A 24,563-nucleotide genomic window follows, 5' to 3' on the forward strand; every position below is an offset into this window, starting at 1 on the left:
GGCTTCCCTCACCTACAGGAAAGCAAGTTTTAGCTTTCTCTGTTCTAAGTCCCTTTTCACATTGGTCAGTGTGTTTTCCACTTCCCAAAATACTGTCAAAATCTCATTTACTACCACCTTCTCTTCAGTTTTTTGGTTTTTAATCTTTATATATTTTTATGTTCCTCCACTATAATTTTAGGAAGTTTAGGGAGGGACCAGAGTTAAACGTGCTTAAACTGCCTATTTAACCAACAATCCTGTAAATGTTTTTAGAAGCAGTAGCCTTATGTGATGTTGATATGTACATAGTAAAGAAATTATTAGCTACTAACATTTTAAAAATAGCTTTAAGTGAGGTACAGTTGATATACAAAAACCTGAACATACATTTTTTCTAATTTATTTTATTTATTTATTTATTTTTGGCCGTGTTGGGTCTTCATTGCTGCGCGTGGGCTTTCTCTCACAAGAGTGGTTGCAGTGATCAGGGCCTACTCTTCATTGCGGTGTGTGGGCTCCTCACTGCGGTAGCTTCTCTTGTTGCGGAGCACGGGCTCTAGGCACACAGGCTTCAGTAGTTGTGGCTCGCGGGCTCTAGAGCGCAGGCTCAGTAGTTGTGTTGCATGGGCTTAGTTGCTCCGTGACATGTGGGATCTTCCCGGACCAGGGCTCAAACCCGTGTCTCCTGCATTGGCAGGCACATTCTTAACCACTGTGCCACCAGGGAAACTCTGAATATACTTTTTAAAAAATATATATATATATATATTTATGGCTGCGTTGGGTCGTAGTTGTGGCATGCAGGATCTTTCGTGGCGGTGCGTGCAGACTTCTCTCTAGTTGTGGCACGTGGGCTTCTATTTGTGGCGCACAGGCTGCAGAGCACGTGGGCTCTGTAGTTGCAGCATGCGGGCTCTCTAGTTGTGGCGTGCAGGCTCAGTAGTTGCAGCGTTAGGTCTTAGTTGTCCCGCAGCATGTGGGATCTTAGTTCCCTGACCAGGGATTGAACCTGCATCCCCTGCGCTGGAAGGTGGATTCTTAACCACTGGACCACCACGGAAGTCCCTGAACATATTTAATGTATACAATTTGATGAGTTTGGACATATGCATATATTGGGTTGGCCAAAAAGTGCTTTTGCTTTCCAAGTAAAAATAAAAGACACATTTTTCATTTTTACCAAGAACTTTATTGAACAACGTATTCACCCTTTTGTTCCACTACCTTTTGCCATTTTTCAGGCAATTTTATAATTCCGTCTTCCAAAAACTTTTCATTTTTTGAGCAAAGAACTGTTCCAGGTGCCTTTTACAGTCTTCCAGGGAATTGAATTTTTTTTCCATTAAGAGAATTTTGTAAAGACTGAAATAAATGGAAATCCCAAGGTGCAATGTCTGGTGAATACGGCGGATGAATCAGAACTTCCCAGCCGAGCTGTAACAGTTTTTGCCTGGTCATCAAAGAAACATGCGGTCTTGTGTTATCCTGATGGGAGATTATGCATTTTCTGTTGACTAGTTCTGGACGCTTTTTGCCAAGTGCTGCTTTCAGTTGGCTTAATTGGGAGCAGTACTTGTTGGAATTAATTGTTTGGTTTTCCGGAAGGAGCTCATAATAGAGGACTCCACATACACAACATCCAATCCCACCACATACACAACATCACCTTCTTTGGATAAAGAGCAGCCTTTGGTATGGTTGGTGGCGGTTCATTTCGCTTGCCCCACGATCTCTTCCGTTCCACATGTACAGTATCCACTTTTCATCGCCTATCGCGATTTGTTTTTAAAATGGAACATTTTTGTTAGAGAATCACAGGCAGAAATATGGTCAAGAAGGTTTTTCTCACTTAACTTATATGGAACCCAAACATCAAAGCGAGTCACACAACCAAGCTAGTGCAAATGATTTTCAGCGCTTCATTTGGATATTTTGAGTATGTCGGCTATCTCCCACGTGGTATTAACATTGAATGTTCTCAATTAATGTCTCAATTTGATCGCTATCAACTTCAACTGGTCTACCTGACCGTGGAGCATCGTCCAGCGAGAAATCTCCAGCACGAAACTTCGCAAACCACTTTTGAAACATTCAATCAGTCACAGCACCTTCTCCATATACTGCACAAATCTTTTTTTGCATTTCAGTTGCGTTTTTACCTTTCTTGAAATAATAAAGCATAATATGCCAAAAATGTTGCTTTTTTTCTTCCATCTTCAATATTAAAATGGCTACACAAAAATTCACCAATTTTGATAAGTCTTTTTTAAATGCACACTGATATGACAGCTGTCACAATACAGTCTAACAAAATTGTTTCGAATGAAGTTAAAGATAACTAAGTGCTACTAGAACCATCTTATGGAAAAAACCAAACGAACCTTTTGGCCAGCCCTATACATCCATGATACTATCACCACACTGAAGGTAATAAACATATCCATCACCTCCAAAAGTTTCCTTGTATCCCTTTGTGGTTCTTTTTGTTACTCAAATTTAACTGATAATTACACTAACAGACTTTCCCCTTATCCTTCCTTAATCTAACGCTTGTTGAAATAAGGCTTAATAAATACACTTTTATAGTACTTTCAATATGCACAAAAATTATAAGCCCCATCACAAAGAAATATATGTTACATACTGACTTTCCACTATGGTATTCAGCATTAATATTTTCACGAGGTATTCTGATGGAAAAAAATTACACTGATGATAATGACTTGCATCATTCTTATTGTAAATATTGTTCTTAATTTCATCTGTCCTGAGGAATGCACTTTTTACTTCCCAAAAACAAAACAAAACATTCAGGACCTACCACTTGCTAGGTATTACACCAGTACCAGAAGACAGAACAATGAACACAACAGTTTGGGTCCCAAAGGAGTAAAATAAGGCTAAAAAGGTAAGTTGGAGACATACTGTGAAGGCCCAGAATTTCACGGTAAGAAGTTTCGTCTTTATAATATAGAAATATTACATTTAATTGGTGTGACAAAGTCTTAAAACGAGTAACTCTATAACTTTTGTTTCAAATTGATGTTTTATAGAAACTCAGAAAATTATTTTCCCTATAATAAATTAGGCTGGATTCAATATGAGATGGAAAGATTATAGAGGTGAAGGAAATGACAACCAAAATATTAGAACATAACATTCTAAAAACAAAAAACCTTCACTACTACCCTTTCTTCTAGAGAGTTAATACTATATAATGAAGAGTATTGGACTAGAAGGTAACAGATGTGTGTTCTTAGTTGAACTCTGCTAGTCTATGCAGGTCAACACCTTTGAGAACTAGCTATGTTAACATCCATGTGATCAAGATTACTGTAAAAATCACTGGGTTCACTATATCACTTATCACTTTGACATATCATTGACTATCTACAGAATGAATAAATACATGTGATCTAAAAAAGATGAGAAAACATATATAATAGACACTGTATCAATGCTAATTATTAATTTTCACCAAATGGTATCTCCTAAACACCTTACACTTTGGAGTTGAGGAAGATGATCCACTTGTGTTTAACCTTTATTTCTTGGTTTTATTATGTATTCTAATATCTATCAATAATTTTAAAAATACATCTGAGATTAAAGGTATTTCTAAACAGTGAAAAGGAACAAAATAAGAATTAGAAAAGAAATAAAACACAGAGAGCATAGGAAATTAGAGAAGTACAGTAAGCATGCATAGCAGTGTGTTTTGCCAAAATCTACCCTCATTTATCTTAAAAAAATGCCAATTTGGATAATTCAATTAGAACTTTAAACTTTCAGTAGTCAAATAAATCAATCTTGTCCTTTGTGATTTCCTTTATCCCTTCTATTATATCCCCCTCTACAAGTCTGTCAAACATTAAACTATATTGTATGTTTCAATGATTTGACTTTTTATATTTAATTAATTTAACTATCTGAAGCTTACTTTGGTATGTGGTGTGATATAAAGATCTAAATATATTTTTCCCCTAATGGTTAATAATATGACTTAATAAATAACCCTTTTCTTTTTCCTTGTTTAATATATGTTAAATTAATTCATAACACGATCTATATTTCCTAGTTGCTTATTCAAGTCCATCAACTAACTGGTATGTATGTATGTGTGTGTGTATATATATACACACACACACATATATGCACGCTTTTTTTTTTTTTTGGCCACTACATGCAGCATGCAGGATTGTAGGTCCCTGATCAGGGATTGAACTCATGCCCCCTGCACTGGGAGTGTGGAGTCTTAACCACTGGACTTCCAAGGAAGTCGCAACTGGTATATTCTTATACCACTAACAGATTATTTTTATGTTTATAATGCATTTTATTTATTTATTTTGGCTGCACTGGGTCTTAGTTGCGACATGCAGGATCTTTTAGTTGTGGCATGTGGGTTCATGGTTGAGGCATGTGGACTCTTAGCTGCGGCATGCATGTGGGATCTAGTTCCCTGACCAGGAATCAAACCCAGGCCCCCTGCATTGGGAGCATGGAGTCTTACCCACTGGAGCACCAGGGAAGTTCCACTAACAGATTGTTTTAAATATAGTTTTATAATTTTTAAAAGGGTTGGTTCTCACTCATCACTACTTTCATCCTAAGTTTTCTTTGGTATTTTTGTCTCTTGATTCTTACAAGTGAACTTTAACATTATATTGGGAAGTTCAGAGAAGATTCCTTTGGTATTTTGATGAGAACTGCATCAAATTTGAAAACAACTGATATTTTAAATATCACTGAAGAAAGCTAAATTACAGTTAACTTTTCCAACCAAGAACACTTAATTTTTTTCACTAATGCAAATGAATACATTTCTACTTCAGGTTCTACTTTCTACTTACAGTTATTTCCAGGTATTCATATTTTGAAAGGCATCGCTTTTAAAATTTTTTCTTCTCCTATTTGGCTGGTCTATAGGACCACTTTCTAGTTTTATTCAACCACTTTGCTCCTCTTTCTTATAAATTAGTCATTTTAAGGAAATACATTTGGTTTTAATGTAATTATTTTTTTAAATCAACAAAAGGAAAATAACATTTCAAAGAAGAAACAAAGGGCTTCCCTGGTGATACAGTGGTTAAGAATCCGCCTGCCAAGCCAGGGGACACGGGTTCGAGCCCTGGTCCAGGATGATCCCACATGCCGCGGAGCAACTAAAGCCCGTGCGCCACAACTACTGAGCCCACATGCTGCAACTACTGAAGCCCATGCGCCTAGAGCCCGTGCTCCAAAACAAGAGAAGCCACCGCAATAAGAAGCCGGCACACCGCAACGAAGAGTAGCCCCAGCTCGCTGCAAAAGCCTGTACACAGCAACGAAGACCCAACACTGGCAAAAATAAATAAATAAATTTATTTAAAAAAAAAAAAAAAACAGAAAAAAGTCAAGTAGAATAATAGCTGTTTTATGTATATGGATTTCTCCCATAACCCAAGTTTCTACTCGCCTTTTTCCCAGGGCCCTGGGTCACCTGAATCCCACCACATCCTGTGCTTGATGAGAGTTCCCGAATGCCTCTATTTGAGCATACCTCAGCTCCTTGTTTTGATCCCAGAAATACCCTCACCTATCCAGGATATTCTAAGTGCCACAGATGTTTAAAAGTCCAGTTCATTCTCCCAGGCAGTCCTTAAAGGAAGTAAATAGATATTCATGCATTTCTGCCAGATATAAAACACTCTCGTTCTTGGCCTATATAATGCCACTGTTTCCTGGTTTTCCTTTATCCCTTGATTGTTCATTTCTTTTTTTTTTACAGCTTTCTTTTAGTTTGCTCTTCACACATTTTGGTGCTTACCCAGGTTCCCTCCTTGGTACTTTGAGATATTGTACCCAGAATCTGAAAGATCTTATTCATGCCCAAGTCTTCTACATCAGCTATATACAGAGTCCTCAGTATATTTTTTACCTCCAGCCTAGATATCAAAATGTCTAAAACAGAACACTTTCTTTCTCCAGTCCTATTCCAACTTAAGTTTGTTTGAATTGAGAGGCATTAGAAGCATCAAGTATATTGTTTTTGTCTCTGAAATATTTATAAATTAAGAAAAATTTACTAAGGCATACTTTTGTGTCTTTGTAGTAAATCTGTTGACAGTTTATAGAAATAACTAACAATGTATACTTCCAGAGTGCTGGTGTTAGTGACAAAATATCGAGAATATTATTAGTTTAACAACATATATATTGAAAAGAGAAAATGAAATCTGCTATTCAAAATCTACAATTTGATTTCTTTAAGTATTTATAAACCAGAATCATATGACTGACTACATCTAACACAACAAACATGAGCCTTCCTCTCCAGATCCGTCTCCAAAAACTCCAGTGTACTCTAAACAACTGATTAACTTGCTTACTGTAAGCCATACTGAAAAAATAAAGTATACTGTTTTTATCAATCTTATGCTCTTGGGATTTTATTTTCAGTTAACAAAGTATTCTTTGTGGAACACAATAAAATTCTGCCACTTACCTCTATTTCATGAATAAGAAAGAAGATGGACTAAGCATGTAATACAAACTCACACACATATAAAAACTTGAGCACATATCCCGAAATAAAGCCCTGACATAAGCTGAATGAACACTTTTCTGTTAATACTCATTTACTACTTTTTAGAATTATTTTTTCATTTACTGAAGAAAAATAGAAGCCAAACTTTTTTTTTTTTTTTTGCGGTACGCGGGCCTCTCAATGTTGTGGCCTCTCCCGTTACAGAGCACAGGCTCCGGACGCGCAGGCCCAGTGGCGATGGCTCACGGGCCCAGCCTCTCCGCGGCATGTGGGATCTTTCCCGGACCGGAGCACGAACCTATGTCCCCTGCATCGGCAGGCGGACTCTCAACCACTGCGCACCAGGGAAGCCCGACCCAAGCTTTTAAAAAGGTATATGAGAAAGGTTTAAAATTCAGAACACTCTACACTCATTTTTTTCCTTCAAAATTAGGAAAAGGCTACCACGATTTGTAGTTGGAGGTAGATGACCATATAAATCAAAAATATTAGCATACACTCTGAGGGCCTCTACCTTGGCTCACTCTGAAAATCCAAATTAAAAGATATCAGTGTAGCAAAAATGTTTCTTAATTTCCTTTAAGGTCATTAGTTTCTTTAGGACTCTACAGAACTGATACGGGAGACAAAAAAATTAGAGAACTAACAGTTTATAGGTTTTAACTGGCTACCTTCCACAGTAAATACCAAAATGGAAATCAAATAGGAAAGAACTGTTGAGAAGTGTTGGTGTACAGTTAACATCCTGAGCATTTAAACACTTAGACCTCAACCCACCTATATAGGCTTTCTGATCTCCCTTAGAGAAGTATGCAAAGGCATTCCAGAGACTATAATAGCTACTACATCTTGCCTTAGTTGTAAGCTTTTACTTTTGTAAAGAAGGATCTCATTAAGGTACAGCAACTCAATGCCAAGACACAAGCATAGTCACCTCACCCAACTTTATTCAACTTCTATCAAACTTTTAAGGGGAAAAAATTGGTGAATCCTATACAAAGGAAGTCCTACTTTGAGGGAAGGTGAATCAGTTTGGGCAGATCTATGCTCGAGACAAGACACAGTATAAGTCATTCTAACAGTTTTATTACTTGTCTTCCACTGTGTCTCCTTTTAAAAATAATTCAGTAACTCAATCTTTTTTTTTTTTTTTTGCGGTATGTGGGCCTCTCACTGCTGTGGCCTCTCCCGTTGCGGAGCACAGGCTCCGGACGCGCAGGCCCAGCGGCCATGGCCCACGGGCCCAGCCGCTCCGCGGCATGTGGGATCCCCCCGAACCGGGGCACAAACCCGCGTCCCCCGCATCGGCAGGCGGACTCCCAACCACTGCGCCACCAGGAAAGCCCCCAGTAACTCAATCTTAACTCCACATTGTAATGGGAAAACCAACATTTAGTGAAGACCAAGTATGTGCCAGGTCCTACATGTAGCATTTTCACATACTTTATTTCATTTAATTCTTAGGACAATACTTAAACAAACAAACAAAAAACCCAAGATCAAATAAATTAAGTGGCTTACTCACGACTTCAGAGCTAGTAAGTGGATGAAAAGGATTTGAAACTAAATCATTCTGACTCTATCTATATTCTTTCCATACTACCATCTAACTGACCTAGCTACCCTGAAAGAAAAGAGGGAAAAAGGGGGATAGGAATATATATTGATTTTAACTGTTATAAATGAGAGCTTGGTATGAAAGTAAGAAAATCTAGAAAGAAATAAACTCAGCTTTGCCAGTGATATATATTATTAAACATCTTCACATAACCTCTTTAACAGGCATACAATTTTTGACAATCATATTACCTGTTCAGTCATTAGAAAACTGAAATAAATCTTAGGAATAGCTAAAATTTTAGTTGTACCACATACCAAAAGATGAGCTATAGTCAATTCATGGTTATGCTCACTGTTCTGGTATAGTATACTACTGAAATTTTATCTAAATTGAAAAGAATTTTTTACAGTACACCATTAAAAAAGTCAGTTGCCATACATATGCTACATACTAAACAAAAGAATGATAAGAAAACTTATAAAATAAAACTAAGAAATATTCAGAATTTTTTTGTTTTATGTAACAATGAGTAAAAGATAAGTATCCTTTCAAAGAAAATGTGACGTACAATACCTGCGGGTCCTTGGTGGTTTTGGAGGGGGAGAATCTTGTTTGTCAGGATCTATGGAGCTGACCATATTTTCAGTGTTAATTTCATTCTGCCAAGAAAAAAAAAATGCTTCATTAAAGTTAGGGGAAAAATAATTTTCCTTCCTCATGTTTCAAATAAATTGTTATTGGGCTTGTGAATTTTTAAAACAATGCTAATTTTGCCAAATAATAAAATAGGTGTTATGTCCTCTACATTTAAGCCCGAAAGAACAAATTCAATGAGAAAACTTAATATCAAAAAAACAGTCCATATCCAGTTACCAAGAAAATCAACCGTGTCGAGCAGCATTTCAACATATTTCAAATGCTACTGTTAAGAAACAGATTTCCCAAGAAAATAAAGATCCAAGATGATCTTTTTTTCAGGCATTACTACCACTAGATTCGTAATGTGCACATAGGGGGAAAAAAAACAAGGTAAGTCTTATATCCTTCACCTTTCCCAGACTTTTTTGGGACTCCTGTTGCTACCTACTACTTTAAAAGGGATGATCCTGAGTCAATACAGTTCTTATACAACCTATAAGAACCTCAGGTTGTATTTAGGATTGTGAATAGAGGAGATGTGAAATTATTATATAAAACATTGTCTTGAATTAGTTTCAGCCTCAGAAAGTACCTCATTTTTATATAGCTAGGCTATGTGAATTCTGGGCCAGAAGACAAGAATGGTTTTCACCCTTGCCTACATCTCAGATAATTTTACGAAAAAAGCCATCTTTGCATATACGATAATCAATTAAGGAACTCTGAAACTGTAGTTGACTTTTTTTTTTTTTTTAAAGTCACAAGACACTTCTACCATATCCATCATGGCATCTTTTTTGTCTATATAACTGTTTCTTGCCAGTGTCCTTTTCTACTAAGTACTCCCAACAATAGAAAACAGAGACCTCAAGTTTACAGCAATTTTTAATGGACCCTGTTTCCTAATATCAGATGCATTAGAAGTGTCTTACACATCTTACTATGCATCTTGTTCTGACCAAAACAAGAGTTACATTATGAGACTAAAAGCCTGCATCCTTAATTACAGCTGCCTATCAAATCGGAGGCATCTGTTGCAGGGATATCTGCTATAGATAGGATAACCACATAATTCATTGTCCATATCAGGGCTTTTACACCTAGACAACAAGTATAAACTGGTTTTGCCTCGAGTAAATCAGGACTTTGTTATCACACTTTTAGATCCTCAGATATTACCAGAACTTAAAGACTACTCTCGTCATAAAGATTCCTCTCACATATTAGTGATTCATTTGCTTATCTCTATTAATTAAACAATCATATTCCCATAATAACACTCATTAATGTTTTTGTACCAAAATCTATAAATATTCTTATTAAGTAGGTTAAAGAAAGATTAGTGAACCATATGAAACTGCTTCGACTGAACTGTTGTTTCTAACCCACAAAAACACATCAATTTTTTACAATTTCAACATAAACAGCCTCATGTCACGTCAAGTCAGGTTTTGCTGCCAAATACCAAACGCACAGACACACACAGACACACAAACCAACTGTAGGTTTTCAGTGCATTTTAGATTTTGGGACAGCAGGTAAGGCATTGTGGATCTATGTGTGAAAGGCAATGAACAGTAAGCACTGGAAAGGATACAAAAATGTAAAGGACATAGCCCTTAACTTCAAGAACTGTACAGTCATCAAACAAAAAAGTGAAAGGGTAATAATAAAACCATAAAATGGTAAAATCAGTACAATGAAGCTATGAAATCAGAGAAAGGAGATGTTTAGGTGAGAATATTAAGAATATACTTGGGAAAATATTAAGAAGTTGAAAACATTAAGGTAGCATGTCGAATGGCATTAAGGGGTGGATAAGACACTGACAAATAAAAGAACAGAGAATGGAAGTATGGAACAGGTAGGAATGGAACAGGAAGAGAAAGTAAGGGTATTTGTAAGCAAATGACTGCATGTGACAAAGGAAAGAAGGTGTCATGATGATTCCTCATTCTGGGTGAATGAAAGCTATTAACAGAAAGGGACAAAACAGGAAAAGAACTTCTGGGGGAGGTAAGATATTTGAGCATGTTGAATTTCATATGATTAAAGGAATCCATGTGGTAATGCAGAACTACAACTCAGAGAGCCACTGCCCCCACACAGCATGAACAAAACCTCCTAGTCACTGGACTTGAGAATAAAACAATGTTCTTGGATTCCTAGTTTTTACCTACAATAATGTTTGCTGTACTTTTATATTTTCTGATCCTCTTATATGTACAGCTTTTGTCCCCACACTTGTCCTAATGTATACAGCTCTTTGGCTGCTTCTATTATCACTTAAAACAATCACCAACTTTTGAAGTTGAAAGGAATTTTAGAAATTAAAGAAGCTACTGGAGATTAGGTTCTAGTGTATTCTCTTGTTTAAAGCAGAGCTTGCTAAAGCTATTCTTTTTAAACTTTTGACCACCTTTACCCATTTTGCTAAAGTGTATTAATATTTTTTGTGTATTAATATTTCCACATAACAGCTTTATCAAGGGCCACAAAAGAAAAAAATCAGAACCTAATTATCAAATATATAAGGATATATTATCAGCTGCAGAACAAAATAAATACTAAAACAAGGTGCTTTAAAAAAACTTTACATTGGAAAAAAATTCAGAGTTCAGTAATATCACATCTAAAATGTACAACACAAGCATAACAGAAGGACCATAACACAAACTATTGTTGCTGTTAATCACCCTAGAACTGAAAATCCTGGTGTAAACTGGTGGTAGTATCTTTTATATACAAGATAAAAAGGCATGTGCGCATACCTTAGAGCTGCTTGCTTACTGAGGTGTTTCTAAATCCCAAGTCAAATGCTACTGGATTCCAAAATAAATTTTCTCTTTACATCTTCTACTCTGAGAAGTGATTTTAGTTGTAAATACCTCTAACAAATAACATTTATCATAGAGTCATATTGCTGATTAGCATTTCAAACTAAAATCTCTACAAAAATAATTTTGAGACATAGAGCTTTAAGAGCTTTTTTAAAAGTTCCTTAACTTTACTTCTAAATTAAGTTGTCAGAGAAATAATAAATGGAGATTTATGATTGTTTTTCAGAGCATAGGTTCAGAAAGATAAGTAAGATATTTCAAATCATTTTACTCAACCACACAGCTCTAAGATAATTTTCCCCAAATTTTTAGATCCTACATTTTCTCTAACTGGGATTTATGGTTTCTAACCATATATAAACATGTTATAAAAACAGTCATTTATATTTTAAAGTACCTAGAAAATAAGATTTCTTAAGAGGAAAACATTAAAAAGTTATCTAGAATGATACGCTATCTTTTATCCTATCCACTTGTCCTTCCACGTTTTTAACCATTCATCCATTGAGATATATAGTACCACACATTATGGTACACAACCTTTGGCAAAATATTTATTCTCATAAAATATAGTTTTTCAGAATGGATTCTATAGAAAATTGTTTTTCCCTTTTGCAAAACAGGAAAAAACATCTTGTACAACTGGCAAATTCAGCAGTCATCATGTCAGCTTTAACAAAACACAAGGACATAACCTAATATTTTAAGTTCAGTTAGCATGCAAACATGTAGTGTGTGGCTCCTATATAACCAGGCAATGAGATAAGAAAGTAGGATTGAAGTAACCACTATCTGCTATTGGATGCTATTTCATCTAATCTCATATAATGTATGATTTTTCTTGTATTCCTTAGGGATTTGTAAACCTTTGACCTATTAGAAAAAATCTATAACAAAAATGTAACTGTAGTGTGGAGTTCAGGCTAGTAAAAAGGAAGTTTAATTTAATGAATAAAACCTAAAAAAAAGAAAAATCAGGTAATGAGAAAAATGAAGATGAGAGAGTAATGCAATATTTTTCACACTTTTTTGGAAATATAGTTAAAACCTTTAAAAATACAACATTGAACATTGCCTTAAAATTTTTTTCTAGCAAAGGCAACAAAAGCAAATTTAAACAAGTGGTATTATCACACTAAAAAGCTTCTGCATAGCAAAGGAAACCTCAAGAAAATGAAAAGGCAACCTACTAAATGGGAAAAAATATTCTCATATCATGTATCTGATAAGGGGTTAATATCCAAAAAAATATAAGGAACTCATATAATTCAGTAGCCAAAAAAAAAAACACAAGTCGATTAAAAAGTGAGAAGATCATTTGAATAGACATTTTTCCAAAAAGACATGCAGATGGCCAACAGGAACATGAAAAGGTGTGCAACATTACTAGCCTTCAGCGAAATGCAAATCAAAACCACAATGAGACCTCACACCTGTCAAAATGGCTATTATCAAAAAGACAAGAAAAAAGTGTTGAAGAGGATGTAAAGAAAAGGGAACCTTTGTCTATTGTTGGTGGAAATGCAAATTGGTGCAGCCACTATACAAAACAGCATGGAGGTTCCTCAAAAAATTAAAAATAGAACTACCATATGATCCAGCAATTCCATTTATGCATATTTATCTGAAGAAAACAAAAACACTAACTCTAACTGAAGATAAAAAACGCTAACTAAAGATAGATGTACCCCCATGTTCACTGCAGCATCATTTACAACCCAACTGTGCACTGATGAACAGATAAAGAAAATGTGGTATTAAAAAAAAAAGAAAAGAAAATGTAGTGTGTACACACACACACACAGGAATATTATTCAGCCATAAAAAAGAATAAAACCTTGCCATTTACAACAACATGAATGGAACTTGAGGGCATTACGTCAAGTGAACTAAGTCAGAGAAAAGACAAATGTTGTATGAACTCATATGTGGAATCAAAAAACAAAAAACGGAACTCATAGACACAGAGAACAGACTGGTGCTTGCCAGAGGTGGTGGTGTTGGTGGGGCCCAAAGTGGGTGAAACAGGCTCAAAAGTTGCAAACTTCCAGTTATAAAATAAGTAAGTCACAGGCTATAATGTACAGTTTGGTGACTGTAGTTAATAATACTGTATTTTATATTTGAAGATTCCTAAGAGAGTAAATCTTAAAAGTTCTCCCCACAAAAAGAAAAAATTCTGTAACTATGTATGATGATGGATGTTAACTAGACTTACTGTAGTGATAACTGCACAACATATGCAAATATTGAATTACTATGTTGTACACCTGAAAGTAACATGTTACATGTCAATTATATCTCCATAAAAATTAATTAAAATTTTTTCTAGCTGATTCACTTTGCTGTACAGCAGAAACACAACATTGTAAAGCAACTATACTCCAATAAAAATTAATTTAAAAAAAAAAAATTTTTCTATACATTAAAAAATTTTTTCACTTCTAGAAATAAGGAAATGGTATAACTCTGAAGCATAAGAACCTTAACTTTGAAATTAATATTGCATTTATGGAAAAAAACAGAAGTATTTTTCAATTAAAGGTTAAAGAAAAAGTAGCCTATTTAGCTTTTGAAATACTAAAGGAGTCTCAATTTAGATAAAATTATACACAGTAGTATATAAGCATTCTATTCTATATTATAAAATATTTGGCTTCATTGAGCACAGGTTATAACAGGCTTTAGTTAAACTAAAGGGAAAAGAGAGATCATAATATGAGGCATAGTTGTAAAATGATTTCTATGTTAACAAGGGAAATAAGAATGAGGTCACATATGAATCTTAAAAATCTGAAACTATCACCTGTCTAATAAAGGAAATACACTGTCCCAAAAACCCATGGATTAATATTAGATTATTTTAACACACTGAGGTAAGCATTTGGTTAACAAATCTCTCATTTGTAACACCAAGAAATTTCAAATAGTCTTGGAAATTACCAAAACCATACAAAGGGGAAAAAGGAAAACAGTGGTTATAAATTTTGCTACTAATTTCCTCATTTTACTTCAGTTATTGAGGCTAAATTGGTTTATCATGCGATAGTCATCTTAGATTCAATAATAAAGATGTAAAGAAATTCATCCAAAAAAACAGCCTGATACCTTCAAGGATAAGACGATATATAGAGGAAATAAGAGAAATACTTTAAAAAGAGGCAGAAATGAGAACACTGTGAGAAAAGAGTATTTTTGTCAGGTCAAAAGTTTGAATATCCAATAAATTCTAACGCTAAAATGACAGTGAACTAAAACAAGCCCCAAAGGGACCTAATTATGGTCCTATATTTCTACATGATTAAAAAGCACGTACAAAATAATGACAAAGCTTTATATCATCATGACCAAGAACAAAACAAAATTCATGTAGAATCAACTTAGAATTACTTTGGTTGGATGGAAGAGGAGAGAGAAAAATGCAGTTAATTTGTTAAAAGTAATTTACACTTGAAACAATATTGAATTATATAACTTTTGACTGAGATCTACATTCATAACTATATTTTACTTAGAATATTATTTAACTTGTAGTGGAGTCATTATATATCCATCACAATAGAGATTCAAAGAGGAAGAAGGAAAGGAGTTAAAAAATCAAAGTTAAAAAAAATAATAACTGTAACGGATATTCTCAGATAAAACACAAGATGGCAATTAAAAAGCTAAATATCACATCTTGGTTAAAAGTTTTCTAAAATTAATAGGTGAAGAATACCTACCACTCCATCAGCAATTTTCTGGGCTCCATGAATTTCATATAGTTGTAGCTGTTTTTCAAACAGTTGGGCGATAGCTCTATGAACAAGCTCATACTGCTCCTATTAGGGAGATGAAATGATAAACAAGGGGAAAGACATTAAAAAAAATAAGAAGGCATTTATAAAAATATAGTTTATAAAGTGAAACAAAAAACTATACCTTAGTTTGTACTGCAGAATGCCTCTGTGTTCTCATTTCTTGTATTAAGTTGAAAACATTAAATTCCTCTGGTATTTTCTAAAACAAAGAATTTAAAACATGAACTGTGGACAACTGTTCAGAAAAAACAGTAAAATAGTCTTCAACTCAGCTTTTCACACAGACCTTATATACGTGCTGGGTAACTGAAAATTTATTGAGCACTATGTATCATGCATCAGAGACTGTGCTTAGTCAAGAACGAATCTTGACACTCAGCACTCAAGCTAGTGAGCTAGATACGTGAACAAATAAATGTCCAGCCAACGTATGGTTGCCGTACAGTGCGAATAAACATGCTGTGACTAACACTGGTGTGTGAGTGAAAAGTGAAATATACATAAGCATGGCGGATTAAATGTATAATCTATTTGGGGAATTGAGAAGCTTGATGTAGATAAAACTGACTAAAAGACTGAAAGAAGGAGAGCAATTCAAAGGAGGAGAAAAAATAAGGCTACTTGGCATCAGACTGCAAACATAATAGAGTCTGAACGCATTCTAGAGGCCAGTGTTTCCTGGGCTGGCTACATAATGACCAGCTAAGAGAGCTACATCTCTGGAGACTGTGAAACATCCTAGACAATTCGTTTGTACATCTGGAATTATAACTACTGCAATAGGCAACCATGACAAGGGCAGATCTGATATTCGGGTAACTTTTGTAGCAGGGAAGATGACAGAGTGAAAAGCGGAGAAACTGGTGGAGGCTTACTGAAGCAGTCCAAAAAAACAGAAAGGTAGATTTAAGGCACATTTCTGAGGCAGAATTACTAGAACTTGGTGATCAACAAGAATATTTTGGAGTGATAAAGAAGACAGAAGAGTTAAACATGATTTCCAGATTCACTGCTTGGGAGTCTTTATATACACCAGAAGATTTTTATATCATTTCCTAAACTAAGGCTTAAGATTATATTTATGTTATGTCAAACTCAATCAAATGGGGACTGTGTTCAAAATACACAACTTTTGAAATGACAAGATGTTTGTTTGCTAGTATTCAACCAAATGCCTCTTGCCCCCCCAATTTTTTTTTTTTTTTGTGGTACGCGGGCCTCTCACTGTTGTGGCCTCTCCCGTTGCGGAGCACAGGCTCCGGACGCGCAGGCTCAGCGGCCATGGCTCACGGGCCCAGCCGCTTCGCGGCATGTGGGATCTTCCCGGACCGCGGCACGAACCCGTGTCCCCTGCATCGGCAGGCGGACTCTCAACCACTGCGCCACCAGGGAAGCCCCCCCAATTTTAATCTTTGACTTTTATGTTAAAATGTATTAAAATCTAGCATTTTTATTCACTTAAAAATTTTCATACAAGTGTTAGGAGATGATTTGTTTAGGGGGAATACAAAAATGAAATTTAACAGAGGACTTTTTGAAAAACTGTTTAAAATTTAAATACTCCGGGGCTTCCCTGGTGGCACAGTGGTTGGGAGGCCACCTGCCAATGCAGGGGACACAGGTTTGAGCCCTGGTCTGGGAAGATCCCACGTGCCACACAGCAACTAAGCCCGTGCACCACAACTACTGAGCCTGCACTCTAGAGCCCGCAAGCCACAACTACTGAGCCTGTGCTCTAGAGCCCACAAGCCACAACTACTGAAGCCCGCGTGCCTAGAGCCCGTGCTCCACAACAAGAGAAGCCACTGCAATGAGAAGCCCGCGCACTGCAACGCAGAGGAGCCCCCGCTCACTGCAACTAGAGAAAGCCCACGTGCAGGAATGAAAACCCAATGCAGCCAAAAATAAATAAATAAATAAACTTTAAAAACAATTAAATATTCCCTAAGCAAAAGTGAAAAATGGAACGAAGGCAGGGGAAAAAAGAATAGAAGGAAGAAAGAAGGAAAAAGAAACTAAATATTTTATTATTCCTATTTTATATGACATAGATTGACAAATTCATAGAAACTATAAAGCTATGAAGAATAAAAGCTTCTCCCTAATGTACAGAAAATAAACATACTATAGAACCGGCAAATAAACCAAATCTACATACAATGAGGAGACTTGTGCTTTTCAAATCTGTAATGAGGGCTATGTCTTTATATTCTCAATAGTATTAAACCCAATTTCTTGGAAATAGTACTGGTAGCAACAATAATACCAGGGATAGTAAGAGAAACAAACACTAAATTTAGCACTTGCTACATGTCACACATAGTACTGAGGAACTTTACAAACTTTCTTAAGAACTTATTTAATTCTTTGAGTTATTAACATTATGATTCCCATTTTCAGATAAAGAAATTGTGGCACAATGAGATTAAGTAAATCGACCAAGATCCCACAGCTAGTAAATGGGAGAGCCAGAGTTTTAATCTGGGACGTTTGGCTGCAGTTATTAGCATTCTTAACCACCATATTATATAATGTTTCCAGTTAGGCATAAATATTTACTGAATTGATTATACTTATACATAGAATACATATAAAAGGCAACAAGAGTGCTGTATTTGGAAAAGTCAATGCAGAGTTTACATGCCTAATGTAGGTATTAATTCATCCAGAACAAATGGATGACAATATGTTTATCTTGCTGCCCAGTGTATTACCTCAAGGTAATATGCATCATTTATACCTTTCACTGCCTTTATCTCTTACATAGCAAAGCTACTTCTAAAAAAGTAACATATGTATAACAAAACATATGCTATAATTTACTGCAATTAATTATCAAGTTTGAAAATCATAACAGATCAACTAGATATAATGATACATAAAAATTATTCTTACCCCAGCTTTCAGTAAATTCCACGTATAATCTATGGCACAAATGGCACCTGTTCTTCCACAGCCTGCACTATAGATATAAAATTTGAAAAAACAATTTGATTTTTGTGGTAAAAGAACCGTTAAATACATGTGGGTGGACATGTTAATATTCAGAAGCAAAAAATCATTTAAGAAATCTGACAAAATTCTACTTATTTAGTAAACAAACTACAACTTAAAGAGTATGCATGGCAAACATCCTTAACATTAAGATTTATATCTTGTTTTCATTTAATTTAAGGAACTTCCAAAAGTAACTCACAGAATACCTAGAAGCCTTCACTTTGAAAGTCTGTCTGCCTCAGAAAACCTTGTCTAGCTAACAAAATACCTTGCAGATATAAATTTATACTATGTTCTAGATGGCTCTGGTGCTTTAGAGTAGAGGAGAAAACTACATCATTTCAATTGCAAAAGGTATAGGAAAGACGAAGAATGCTACAAGCCCTAGAAACTGGTTTGAACACCAGCAGTGATTTCACCAAAGAAACAAAAGCCACTAATGCTCTCTAATCTCCTGAAAAACTAATAGAACCTGGAGAATGTAAAGTAAAATACCACAGGTTAGTTATCTTAAAATATGACAGAAATACTTTAAAGCAACTGATTTTCAGCTAGAGGGAGGCATATGCACTTAAGTATTGAGAATCACCATGAGTAATTAAAGATGTTACTGACATCACTAGAATAATTTTAGGCAGAAAAAAAGTTGGGCAGCACTTTAATGTGTATTTTGAAACTTTTAGAAGTATCAGCAGTTTGTTAAACATGTAATCTAAGAATTCCTGATAAAGTACATTATAAGCAACTTAGTATGTTTCTAAAATTTTGGAGTTAACAGTTACTAGGGCTAAATGATATACATTTAAAACTTGATGGTTAAAAGTGTGATATTACAGAGACACAGAAAACCAGATCAATGCAACACAACAGAAAATTCAGAAACAGATTTGAGTATATTCAAGTATTTATTACATAATGGTGGATTCTCCAATTAAAGCGGAAAGACTAGACCATTCAATAAATAGTACAGGGAAAGTTAAAGCAAAAATTAGATTCTTACCCTTTATCTTAATCACAGAAATATTCCAGATGCATTAAAAATATAATGTTTAAAAAAACCTACAAGTGTATTTTTACGCACTACTGTGTTAGGGAAGGACTTTCTAAGCATATGTCAATGTACACAAATCGTTAATGAAGATATTCACAATTATGTATGGTAAAACACAGGCAGAATAAAAACCATGAAAAACCAGAGCACTTACAACATGACTACACATTAACATCTTCAACATATAAAGATATATAAAGAATTCATAATGTATAATTACTGAGATGAAAATCACTGGCAAAGTAAACAAACAAGCAATCACAAAAGAATATAAATGACCAAGAAAAAAAAAAGCTTGCCTGTCACACTGACACTGAAACAAAAAGATAAAAGTATTGGGAAAAATATGGGGAAATGGGCATTCCCACAAACAAACCAGCAGTGGTATGCTTAATTATAATGAGCATCGAATTTATGGATAACAAATTTTTAAATATATACTAAAGGTATGAAAAGGTTCATGTCCTTTAACTTAGAAATCCCACTTTTAGATATCTATTCTAATGAATTACAGATGTGTTCAACGATTTCACCATAAGATTGGCCACTGGATATTTAAATTGTTGTTTAAAATAGCTGAAAATGAATGGGGTAATAAATGAAATGCCAAGAAATGGAGGTTAAATATAAAATACAGTGCAGTCATAATGTATTCCAGAAGAAAATTTATATGACTTAGAGAGATGTACATAATATATGAAATGGGGAAACATTCTTAAAAAAAAAATACTATACACACATTGAAAGCACATACACTAAAATTTTAACAGTGGTCATCTCTAGTGGGATTGTGAGTGACTTCTTCCTTTTATGTTTGTGCTATCTAAGTCACTACAGTAACCATACTAGTTTGGTTCAAAAATATTAAATGATCAATTTATTTTTTAAAGGAAAATCTTCCTATCAAATTGGATTTATGAACTATGTACATTGACTGGACAATATTAATAGAACAGGAAATAATTTCAACTAACTTGTAAAGAAGTTAAGCCAAAGCAATTTCTTTATCTTTTAATTCTATAATTAAATAGATCTTTTTAACCAGTTAACTACTTAATTAAAAAGTCAACTAACCACAGAATTAACTACAGAAAAATAATTTTAATTAACCAGATTGTTAACTTATTCCCGCATCTCCATCAGCAAGCCACCTTTCTGGCCCATAAATAAAAAGAAGCCCTTTCACTTCACTAATATAAGGCATCACAATCCAACCACATGGCTAAGAAAACTATCTTTGGTGTTCCATCTCCACTAATATCTTTTAACTAATTAACCAGTAAATCTCTGAGTCTGAAAAATTTCATTCATTGATGCTTTTTATAACAAATGTGAATGAGATATAAGTCACTTAAAAAGATAAACTGTAGTTTTATAAGTACTATGGTTTTAAATTTTTTAGAAGCATTGACCGTAAAATAAAAATTAAGAGAAGAAAAGCTGCCTCAGGATTCAAATAGCTTTTACTATTTGGAAACCCATTAATGACCTATCTAATGAAATTCCAAAATTTAGGTTTCAAAATATCATACATTACCCATATTATAATGCCACCTATATTTCAAAGTATTTAAATATTTAGAAAATTTTTCTGTACCTGCAATGAATACAAATAGGCACATCTTCATGTTCTTGGTATTTCCTCATTAAGCTTATCATGTCCAGAATAGAATCAAATGATGAGGGAACATCATGGTCTGGCCAGTTCACATAATGAAACTGATATAGCCTACGAGATTCCTTCAAGAATAACAGAAATTCAGCCATTATGAAGATACACTTGCAAATTTTAAAGCATACAGAAAAGCTGCAAATCTCACTTTACTGCCATTTCTAAGAGATGTAATTCATATTTAGCACTTCCTTAAAAAAATGATAGCCTACATTTATCATGTATAAAGTATTGATCTAAGGGCTTCACATGTAACAATTTACTTAATCCCCATGTAACACCATGGGGAAGGTATTGTTAATACTATCCTCATTTTATAGGTAAGGAAATTGAGACAGAAAGAATAACATGCACAATGTTTCACAGCAAGTGACAGATATGGGATCTGAAAGCAGGCAGTCTTACTTCCTAATCCTACACTTTAACCATTATACTATGTATACTACTTAATTAATCTACAGTATTAAATGGATGAGCAATATACTATAAGCATTGTTTTAGAATCTATTGTAATCAGAAGACTAATAGACTATTTAAACCAAAAAGAAAATTAGAAACGAACTTGTCCAAACCCAAACCTACTCAAATTATGGTGTGGGCTGCCACCCATCTCCCTACCCTTTCAAGGGATCTGTGAGTTTCACACTATTTTTATAATAATACTAAGGTATTATTTGCCATTTTCATTCTCATTCTCTCCTGAGTATCCAGCAGAGTCTTCTCAAGGCTATATGATTTAGGATGATGTCATCACTTGGAAAGGTAATGGAATGTCTGCTTGTATATTCATGCTTTTAAAAAAACTTCTCAGTTTTAATTTCAAATATAGTAAATATTAAAAGATATAACCCACAGAAACAAGAGCTCTTTGGAATCTTCAACAGTTTTTAAAAATGTAAGAGTCCTGACATCAGAATGTTTTGAGAATGGCTATTCTGGTGTTTAATAGAAAGAGCACCGCTTGGAATTCAGGTAAAACTGTATTCAAATTCTACTTCTGCCATTAACTGAATAACTTCAGGTAAGCTACCTAACTTCTCAAAGATTCTTTATCTTCATCTATGGGCAACAGAGATAACAGTACCTACCACTATGAAGCTAGGAGGATTGAAATGCGTGATACAATACTGAAATTCAGTAAGGTATCTATAATTAATGTTATAGATTTAAAAATAGCAGCCAAATGATAATAATTGACTCAACTAAAGGGAAATGATTAGTCAGGTCAAGGGTTGCTAAGAGTACTGGAACCATGTCTACTTATAAACAGGAAGGAGTTGTTAAGTATGCTTACAATGCACTGTTTGGGGAAGAATGATGAGTGTCATGGCCAAGCTTAATTACTTATAGTGATTTAAAATTTAAGATAATAAAAACAGAGAAATTGAGGAAGAATTGATAGGCATTCTCTAATGTCTATCAGATTTTTCTTTGATTCCTTCCTGGAGAAATTATCATTTTATATAGCTCTGAAACTGAAGTCATGGGCCTCCAGTGAAAACAAGTTATATCTAAATGAAGACTTAGCGTTAATAGTGGCTTGTCTCTTTCTAAAAAATTGTAAACTAGTAAAAGTGGGTAATAATTATGTAAATAATACTATAATCTGTTTACTGCAATAGAGGAAAAATATTTGCAGCACAGAAACCAACTATTCCAAATACAGTAAATTTATTTTAGGGAAAGTTGTTCTAAGTAAGTAATTATATTAACTTTAACTGATAAAACATAAGGCTCAAAATGTAACTAATGTAAATGTAACTATATAACTAAAAAAATCAACAAACCTCCTTAACTATGTAAGGTAAGATAGTATACTATTTATATATATCCTCTCTTTAAAAACTATCCTTAGAAACTATCTCTAAATGGAAAATACTTACATTTTGAAATTCAAGTAAGAGTGTCCTAATGAAGTAGTCTGTTCTTGCTTGTTCAGCTTCCTAAGTAAAGGGAAACGATTGTGAGTCAGTAGAACATTAAAACAAAAACATACACACCAAAACAAACAATAACCTCATATTTAAAGTCCACCATATGCAATTAATCTTTAAAATTCCAGGTATGCCTGATAATTATAAAAACAACAATTCTAGAAGTCATCAATTTGTTTATCTAGGTTTTATTTATTTATTTATTTATAAACAGAAGTGTCTGTTAACCAATTACTTAGCTAGGAGTCTATCATCCAACAAAATATTTGCAAAGTGACAACCATCCCCAGAATCATGTAACAGAAATAACACCTACAAACAAAATGTCACTCCTTAGTACCTACAAACATCTTCAACCATTTTATCTTTCCATTAAGCTTGATTTTCTCTACCTAACACTCAACTCTGAATTAACTGGATGCCAAATGTGGAAGGAAAAGGATGCACTCACAAAATCCCAAATTATTATTTTGGTTGATGACAACATAATCACTTTAAAAGTCTCTTACTATCATTTGTCAATATATTAGAAAGCTAACTATTCTTTTTGCTTTTTTAATTAAAACTACAGACAGGGTAGGACAGCGACTGTCAAGAACAACAGGGTATGCTGCTTTATTAATTAAAAAAATTCAGTATTATTCCTGCTTTAATTTTTTAAACCATAGTAATTTATTTTGAACTTTTCAAATAACATTGCAGGGGGACTTCCCTGGTGGTCCGATGGGTAAGACTCCAAGCTCCCAATGCAGGGGGCCCAGGTTCAATCCCTGGTCAGGGAACTAGATCCCGCATGCATGCTGCAGCTAAGAAGTCTGCATGCCACAACTAAGAAGCCTGCATGATGCAATGAAGGTCCCACGTGCCTCAACTAAGACCTGGCACAGCCAGAATAAATAAATATATATATTTTTAAAATAACATTAAGAGGAAAGTATGTTTTTATTTTCATCATGACAGAGTACAAATGAAAATATTGTTCCAAGACTTAACCTTTTCTCACCTATAAAAGGTGAGATAAATACTTTTGGCTTTGTGGGCCATAAAGTCTCTGTCTACTTTATGTTGCTGTTGTGATAGGCAAATATATAAATTAATGGGTGTGGTTGTACTCCAATAAAACTTCACTCATAAAACAGGCAATGAGCTAGACTGACCCATGGACAGTGTGCTGCTATCTGATCTAAGTGGTTACACACAGCAACATGCTACTGAGCTCCAGCCTGCCCATTCCCCACTGTTCACCAACACTTTACCCTCCTTCTCATCCCCAAACCAAGAGAGCTCCTGATACTGTCCTGTCTCAGTCTCAAACACTCTGATTGCCAAGTATAGTCAAGTCACGTACTATGGTTATTTTCACTTCCTTGCTTTCTACTTATAAATTTGATTTTTTGTTTGCAACAGTGATAACGAATCCTGAGTTGTCTGAAACAACCACATGCCATACAAATTACTTTCCATTTTGAAAGAAAAATTTTGCTTCTTCAGCATGGATTAATTCCATCATTGACAAATCAAACCAGCTGTTACGAATCAAATCAAACCTCTTATCAAG

The 24,563-nt window shown here is 34.6% G+C and overlaps 1 protein-coding gene and 1 long non-coding RNA gene across 4 annotated transcripts in view; one reads left to right on the forward strand and one right to left on the reverse strand.

The window, feature by feature from the left end:
• LOC115840868 (uncharacterized) overlaps window positions 1-24,563 on the forward strand; it is a 128,075-nt gene that overhangs the window by 62,242 nt on the left and 41,270 nt on the right. For 2 of the 3 annotated variants that reach the window (XR_009565124.2, XR_009565126.2), the window contains one exon: window positions 6,716-6,883. The exons of the other annotated variant lie outside the window; for it this stretch is intronic. This is a non-coding gene — a long non-coding RNA (uncharacterized lncRNA). The remainder of the gene's footprint in view (window positions 1-6,715; window positions 6,884-24,563) is intronic. 3 annotated transcript variants of the gene reach the window in all.
• The window catches only part of PTPN12 (protein tyrosine phosphatase non-receptor type 12), an 86,064-nt gene that overhangs the window by 12,597 nt on the left and 48,904 nt on the right, over window positions 1-24,563 (reverse strand). The window contains exons 7-12 of the mRNA XM_030834299.3: window positions 22,955-23,014; window positions 20,997-21,139; window positions 18,247-18,313; window positions 15,473-15,550; window positions 15,274-15,372; window positions 8,646-8,731 (exon numbers count right to left, since the gene is read on the reverse strand). Of these exons, the coding sequence (XP_030690159.1) occupies window positions 8,646-8,731; window positions 15,274-15,372; window positions 15,473-15,550; window positions 18,247-18,313; window positions 20,997-21,139; window positions 22,955-23,014 (533 nt within the window). The remainder of the gene's footprint in view (window positions 1-8,645; window positions 8,732-15,273; window positions 15,373-15,472; window positions 15,551-18,246; window positions 18,314-20,996; window positions 21,140-22,954; window positions 23,015-24,563) is intronic.

The sequence above is a fragment of the Globicephala melas genome, chromosome 9 (genome assembly GCF_963455315.2).
Source record: "Globicephala melas chromosome 9, mGloMel1.2, whole genome shotgun sequence".
In the NCBI taxonomy this organism is placed as follows: domain Eukaryota; kingdom Metazoa; phylum Chordata; class Mammalia; order Artiodactyla; family Delphinidae; genus Globicephala; species Globicephala melas.